This window comes from Anoplophora glabripennis, unplaced genomic scaffold (genome assembly GCF_000390285.2).
Source record: "Anoplophora glabripennis isolate ALB-LARVAE unplaced genomic scaffold, Agla_2.0 scaffold710, whole genome shotgun sequence".
In the NCBI taxonomy this organism is placed as follows: domain Eukaryota; kingdom Metazoa; phylum Arthropoda; class Insecta; order Coleoptera; family Cerambycidae; genus Anoplophora; species Anoplophora glabripennis.
The window spans coordinates 21095-29320 of NW_019416836.1; the positions used below are offsets into that span (position 1 = coordinate 21095).

The 8226-nt window shown below is 38.9% G+C and overlaps 1 protein-coding gene across 1 annotated transcript; it reads left to right on the forward strand.

Moving 5' to 3' along the window:
• Positions 1 to 948: 948 nt before the first annotated feature.
• Positions 949 to 4801, forward strand: LOC108912111 (serine/arginine repetitive matrix protein 1-like). The gene is made up of 2 exons (XM_023455530.1): positions 949 to 1197; positions 4484 to 4801. Exons 1-2 carry the CDS (start codon positions 949 to 951, stop codon positions 4799 to 4801), a joined length of 567 nt encoding a protein of 188 aa, XP_023311298.1.
• Positions 4802 to 8226: the final 3425 nt, after the last annotated feature.

The following is an 8226-nucleotide window of genomic DNA, read 5'->3' on the forward strand; positions in this document are numbered from 1 at the left end:
AAAAATCTGAAAAAAAATTTTGACACCGTGTATCTCGAAAACGAAAGCTCGGAGAGAAAAATGGAAGAGGAAAAAAATGTGTCTTTTTTTCAAGAGGAATTTACAGTTTTCCGTTGCGACACTTATTTAGGAACACCCTGTATATCCTTCTTTTCGAAATATGTGCTCTTTATTATCATCCCTTTCTCTTTCGCAAAATCAATTAGCAATTGTCCATTCTCATTACTTTCCTTATGTTTACTGTAGGTACTTCCCAACTGTGGGCCTAAAAATGTCTTCTTACCCAATTTTCGCATTTGCATCTCCCAGAACTATTTTAAGGTCATATTTTGCCAACTTATCGTAGGTATTCCATATCAAGCATATTATAGAATTCTTCTTTTTCGTCTAACTGCGATTGGTGCACTCTGTTGGTGCATGTATGTTTATGAAAGCCATTTTTTGGTATTTCCCTCTCATTCTTAAAATACACATTCTTTCCGACACCGGTTTGAACTGAATAACTGCTGCTTTTAACTTATTATGTATCATAAAGCCCGTTCCTAGCATTCTATTCTTCCCTCCACTATTAAATAGCATATAGTCCTCAATTTCGACAATTTCGTTTCCTTTCTGCTTTGTTTCCTGTAGTGCCACTAAATCAACTCTATTTTTTTTATTTCACGGCTCAAATGTTTTAAAGCCCCTTCCTCATACGTCCCCCGGACATTCCATGTCCCTATTCTTAGATTAATTTCAACTTTCCCGCACTTTTCTTTCTTTTTTGTTTCATATTTTTCCGTATCACTTTGTTCCCTTTCCTGTTATTTATGTCACTTTGTTTAATTTTACCAACCTCTCTACCCAGTTTTTGTTTGCTTCTTAAAATATTTACTGTTTCTACTTCTTTATCGTCGCTTTTCCCACTCACAAGCTTTTTATTTGTCACGTCCCCTTCAATATATAAAAATGGCGCCGACTGGCAAGTCACAAGAGAGTGTAGCTCCTCAAAAAACGTGTAAAAGATGTAAAGTCATGGCCTTATCGGGTCTCAAGTGCATCAAGTGTGATACTGTGAGCCACAATGGCTGTGTTAAGCTTTTGAAAAATGTAATCTCTGTTGAGCTTGATGAAATAATTTGCTGTGCTGGCGACCAGACTACAACAGGCAATGAGGCAGAGTTTTATGATGCCCTGGATGAAAGTCAGTGGAAAAAGGTAGATCCGAAATTGTTTACTTATATAATTAAGCAAAAGGACACCCTGATAGGTGTACTATATGATAAGATAAATGTATTAAATAAGCATATTGAATTACGATGTAATGAACTAGTATTATTTTCCGTTTTGTGCAAAGCCGCTGGCCAGTTATTTATTTAATTAGTTTAATTGGGTGAGAGCAATTAACCGCGAGTCGAGCCGAAACCGTCCGCTGCCCCACTCTGGCGAGGGCCGCGCGCATAATACAACCACGACTCCTGCCTAGTCAAGGGGGGATTGAAGCAATAAAACCAGCAGTCCTGCACGAAGATCCTCAGTTCGCTGCCAGAACTCGAAGAACTCCAACACCAGCCCGAGGACCACCCCGAGGACCTGAAAACCGACCAGAGACCGCCACCCGACTCAAGGAGTTAGCCGCCGGGAGTCACTATCCGGAATATGTAAGCAAATTGTATTTTTCCTATGTTTACCTGCCCTGCTATGGTATATGTCTGGCCGTTTTGAACTTTGGCAAGACAGTACGACCACAGCGTTGTCGGCGAAGGTTTGGCTGGGTGTCCCACCGCCCTCGTTCGATGAACGTTGTCCGTCACGTCAACCGAACTGCTGGATTGGCTGGGTGTCCCACCGCCAGCAGAAGACGTTGAGTGCAGGCTCGTACGGCAGCAGCGTTATCGGCGACGGTTTGGCTGGGTGCTCCACCGCCCTCGTTCGACGAACGTTATCCGTCACGTCAACCGAACTGCTGGTTTGGCTGGCTGTCCCACCGCCAGTGGAAGTCGTTGAGTGCAGGTCCGTACGGCAGCAGCGTTATCGGCGACAGTTTGGCTGGGTATCCCACCGCCCTCGTTCGACAAACGTTGTGAGCCCCTTTACTGACACTGCTGGTTTGGCTGGGCATCCCACCGCCAGTAGAAGACGTAAAGGTGTCGAAGTGTACAGCAGCAGCGTTGTCGGCGAAGGTTTGGCTGGGTATCCCACCGCCCAAGCTTGATAAACGCTGTAAGGCACAATAACCGAAACCGCTGGTTCGGCTGGGCACCCCACCACCAGTAGAAGAAGTTGTGTGTCGGCTGTGCAACGACGGATAGACCCTCGAAGTTTGGCTGGGCACCCCACCGCTTCGAGAAGAAATCTGTCTGCCACCCCGCAGTTGAACTCGCACCTCGTCCAGACTTTGCCTCCTGTTCACCAACAACATCATTTTCCTGACTACCGTTTGCTTATTTATGCCTGTTATAAACTGCTTTTCTTGGCTTTTCTCCTGGCTGGTCGCATTTTCGCTTAATTTCCGTCGCTTTGCTAGAAACTACCGCCGATATCTATTTGTAAAATTAGAGTAACCCGTAATTATTTTTCTGTTTCAGAACCATTGGGGACAATTTATTTATTAATTATTTATTACTCTAATTTATTAATCTTATTTTTCCCTTTCTAGCACCGACCGAAATTTAAAACCGAATATTATTTTGGCATACCGTTTTCTTAAAGTCTTAGATTGTTTATTAAATAAACCAAACGCCAAAGACTCCGTTTTTGTACCGTACCGATTTTTGAGTCCTGATATTTGACTATGTGCTAATTTGTACTTATTCACAGCACCGGAAAACCGAATAGGCATATTAAATCCGTCGTAAATAATTGCTCTAACCCATTTTTGTTATTCTTACACCGCTTGTAATACATTCCTGAATTTTAGTTAGTTATAATAATTGTAATTAGAATCTATTTTACTTTTGTTTTGTTTGTTTCGAATTCCGTAGGCCTTATAATAAATCTAGTAAACATATTTCCAGTTTGTATTCATTTTTAACACCGACAAAGTTGATAACATTCCGATCAGTAAAAACGGGTCTGCTTATCTTTTTGTGACCTACACTGACAAGACCGTTTATTTTAAAAGGAAAATAACACTACACTCAGAGAACAACTTTGATTAAAAGTAAGAGAAATATAACAGACCCCTGGAATTAAACTTTCTTCACTGCAGCTATCCCGAGTACTTACTCTAAACCGAGGGTAGGTTTCACGTGGAGTTTCCCCCACGTAAAAGATAGGGAAACTGGCGCCCGAGACAAAAACCGAACAAAAAGATTCAATCCGGAGTACGTTCCTGTGACGTACTCCGGATGTACTGTGCCAACCACCGCTGCCGATAAACTAGTAGTCAAGGGTCGTCATAAAATTAGGCGTCCAAATAGGGATGTCGGTGACGTCAATAAATCCAGAAAATTAGAATTCGCAATTGTGAATTAAGATTCCGTTTAGAGTTGGTAGTATACCGGGGGCAGCCACAAGTAACGTCTGAACCGAACAGTCACCACCGGAAAATCAAAACCAAAGTGACCGAGTAAAGTACGTTACAACTAAATGAAAATAATTTACTAAAGAGCAATTTAATATCAATAAATGATAAGACACAGCCAACAAAAACTGGTGACGATAAAAAAAGCCTGTAAAACCTCCTGCAAATATTAGAAGCCAAGAAAATTCGCAAACGACTGAAAAGGCTCTTTCTGCTGGTTTGTTAAATGCTCAGACTAAAATGACAATGGATAAGTATATTCATATACAGGATGATTCGAAAGCGACGTATTCGGGGATTGCAAATCAAAGACAGCCCTTAATGAGGAATGGGTGGAAATTAGACATAATAAGAAAGCTAAACGAGGGATTAACACTATCAAGAAAAAGACAATTGTGGGGAAAAACTCCAATGCTGCTGACTCCCTAAAGGGTGTACCGAAGCAAGTCGATTTACATGTATATAGGCTGGCGCCTAATACAGATGTGGCTACACTTAGAGAATTTCTGAAGGTGAGCTTTCCAGAAGTGACATGCCAGGCACTTACTCCAAGGTACCCGGACTTGTACTCCTCATTCAAAATTAGAATCTTTGAAAAAAATTTCGGCAAGGCTATGGACCCATTACTGTGGCCAGAGGATGCATGTATCAGATTTTTTTTATACAGGACCGAACACCGAGCTCAAGCAGTGAGTGTTGGGAAGACTGTAAATGTTAATGATAGATATTCTTTTAAAAACTTACTTAAAGATGATACAATCAATTTATTTCATATAAATGTTCAAGAACTGACGAACAAGGTAGACCTGATTAATTTATTTCTTTCTGAATATAAAATAAACATTTTTTGTGTTTCGGAACACTGGTTAACTGAATCAACTATGTTATATCGGTAATTAATGTACATAATTTTTTTCTTGCTGCATCCTTCTGTAGAAGAGTAAAAGACAGGGGCGGAGTTTGTATTTTTGTACACAGGACCCAAGAAACGGGCCGCCGCAGCGACAGTACCGTCAGGAGGAACCGCCGTCACAACAACCACGTTATAACAATAACGGACCGCCGCCGCGACGCGACGACTGGCGCCAGAGGCAGCAGGAGGAACGCCCGAGGTCACCACCTCGAGGGCGACCTCCGCCGAACCAGCCTACGAGGGAGGCCCCCAGGCCACCTCCAGGCCCGCCACGTCCTAGCCCGCGGCAGCGCGTCGACGACGACGAGCCACGCCGATACCAGGGAAACGCCCCGGGGGTCGTGACACAGGCCCAGCCACGACCCGGGCCCCCACGACAATAAATCCGACTACAAACGTCGAAGAATGCGNTAAAATTCTGCTGGTGGTGTACTCTACCGGCAATTCGGAAATTTAAAACTGCTGGCCTATTCCAGGAGCGGTCTGTGGCGATAGCTATTTTGTCTGTGGTTTAATCATACAGGAAACAACTACTTTGTCCACTAAAACGTATAATAATAATCTCAAAAATTAAAAATAATGTATTTCTTTGAAAACTTACATTATTTGTAGTGGTTATAAAGCCAGTTACAGATTTACGTTACACCTACTGGCCTTTCTCTTGGGCTAGACTCTATGGAGGCGGATACGCTATCAGAATCTGTTGATGATTTCAGTTCTTGGTGTTAGTTCTAAAATCAGGGTAGGCCTGGGTGTTCTGATAGCGGATTCGCTCCCTTATAACCCGATAACCATAAGGGCAAGGTAACGATTCCTAACTAACACTAAGGAAGTGTACTATAGGAGTATGTAAGAGTCGGTGACCATTAAAGAAATATAAATTTTTTAAAGTGTCATAAAACTTCGCTGGTTCATCAAAATATATGTCAACATAATAAAATATGTCAAGAAAGCAAAAAATTGTTGAAATTTAAAAATAAGCATTTTATCGCGGAGGAAACGGTATTGTAAATATAGGTTTACTATTGGAAATCAAACTAATGATTTAATTGGATTAAATATAAATGCTGCAAGTAGGTAGATTTTGCTATACCTACGAACTCAACAACTACAAGTCTAATAATTCTAACATGCTTTTGATTTATAGAATAATAAAATCACACTCTCAGGTAAAACTACAGACCGTACAATATTTGTTGGGATAGAATTCCAAGAAAAAGTAAGCCAATAAAGTTCTCTTATCGACACTACTGTAACATTTCACACAACCACTATGATGTCATGCATCAGGTGACCTAACTCGCGCCTGAAATTTTCCGCGTTATTTCCAGAATATTAAAACAGATACATAAAGTAAATATATAAAATAGATTATTTGGATTAAAATGTGTTTTTATTTCATTTACAGTACAGTAGTGTACAAATCATAAATAAACTAGAGATAATATAATTATAAACTTGCTGGTACAAAAAAGGAATAAAGAAAGGAACGTGCATTTTCTACCTAGAGTGTCGAATGCGGTTAATTCCAGGAAAGTGACGCAGGGATCTTCTTGAAATTCTATCTAAACAAATATCGTACGGATTGTACCGTCTTGTAATAGTTAGTTAAATTGTATGATACCAAACGGCTGTACTAGGTGAAACATTATAATTGTTATATTTAAAACTCTTTCTAAAAACGTGGTTGTGTACCCGCATACCATACAGAGAGTTCATTTAGGGGAATATCAAATGACTATTAAAAGGTATCTACTCCCGTTCTTTATTAATGTACAGATAAAGAAATAATAATCATTTGTAGATTTCGATCAAAAATTTTTTTCGATACAATATTTGAACGGTTTGTTCAAATTCTAAAATTTTTCGTTGGAACTATAAACTGTTGGCAAGCATTGGACTGACATTCTTAAACATTCGGAAATTCCAGGGCCGGTCTTAAAAAATTTAATTAAAAGAGTTGATATCAAAAAAATTCCTGTATGCGATTTTCCTTAACGTAACTATGAATTTTGAAAGTGGACAAATAGTCATTTGAGTTGTTTCACATTTGTTAAATTTTTTGTAAATAAGCAATTTTGACTATTAGACTGTATTGTCATTTCATCTAATTTACAGGGCAGTATATAATAATTTTTAATATTTTGTTTTTAGAACAATAAGAAACGAAAAAAATGTTTATTTTAAATTATCTCATACGTTTATTTTACAAAATAAATTTGTTTGTACTATACACAAAACCAGACAAATTCGGAAACCAATGAAAAACAGAACAGTAGTCTATTTCCTGTTTTCGTTAATCTTTCGTTAATATCTCATCCGTTTTCAAATGAAGGATACGCAGACATGATTTCTCTTCTGCAGTTTTGTAGTGTGAATGATAAAACTGCCAGAGGGTATCAACAAAGATTTCCTAAGCGTCGTATTCCAACTCATCCAATGTTTGGACTAGCCTTTAATTACACTACCCCGCAAAAAGCCATGGACCTTGTTATTCGTATTTTTCTGGGATCGCTGAATCCGAATCCGGTGTCCATTTGACCCCATCAGGCCTGGGTTAAGGTCAATTCAAAGTCAAATGTAGAAAATCAATTTCCAACAAAATGAGCCTACATAATACATACGTTTTTGGGGTTGCCGAATCCGAATCCGCTGTCCGTTTGACTCGATTAGCTTTGGGTTAATGTCAATTCAAGGTCAGGGCAGAGAATCAATTGCCAACAAAGTAAACCTACATATCTATACGATTTTGAGGTCGCTGAATCCGAATCCTGTAGATATATAGAATCATATACATAGATAGATATATTGGTTTACATTGTTAGCAATTAATTTTCTATATTTGACCTTGAACTAACCTTAACTCAGACCTAATCGTGTCAAATGGAAACCGAACTGGATTCAGCGACCACGAAACATCACTAAATACCATAGTCTTCTCTTTCGGACCTCCCACTTTTTCTTTGTTGGGCTTTATCTATCTGCGAGAAAATGGCACATTCCCAAATTATTTATTGTTGTAACCTTATCAGAACCAATCCTTTGCGTCGTCCGAAAAATTAATAACACATTGAACAATAACAAAAATGTATAGGAGCATTTGTGTTCAATTTAGCGAGCCTATTGTGACTTTTAATAATTTCTCTTTTGGCTTCTGAATTCGTCTTCTTTTTGCGGTTGTATATTTTAATTCTGTTTTGCATTTTTTCTTATTATACATACACATTTGGTTTGGAAATTCAAAAACGTATGAAAAAATTTAAAATAAACATGAAATTTTAATTCGATTTTTTTCGTTGCAATGTCTACACTGACAATTAGAGGTCACATTCTGTGGGTCACCCATTTGACCGAGTCTCTGTGTAATTAAAGAGACTCGCTAGTGTAGTATATCCCCAAAGCTCTAGGTTGCACAATTCGGAAATATGGGAGAAATATCCCTCGAAATTAATATGCTCACCATTTATACAAGTTTAAAAAATTCGACCTTATGAAAGCTGTCGTGGCGAAATAAGAACGTGAACGTTTCTTAGCACGGTGAAACTCTACCCGTGTATTTATTTTGTTCTTCTCTCCTCCTTTCTTCATAGAAAATATTTATTTGTCTTATCTGAGCAAGTTAGATCCAATGTCTTTTCATTGTACTGGTTAGACAAGTTTTCTCCAGAGTTTAAGACAGTTTATAAGCTGACAAGATATTCAGGAAAAAAACACATTTTTACCAGTTTACGAACTTTACACGCTTGTTGTACATGCAGAAAATTGTTGACGGCACTAAAACATAATCACACCCCACAGTATGCTTTTA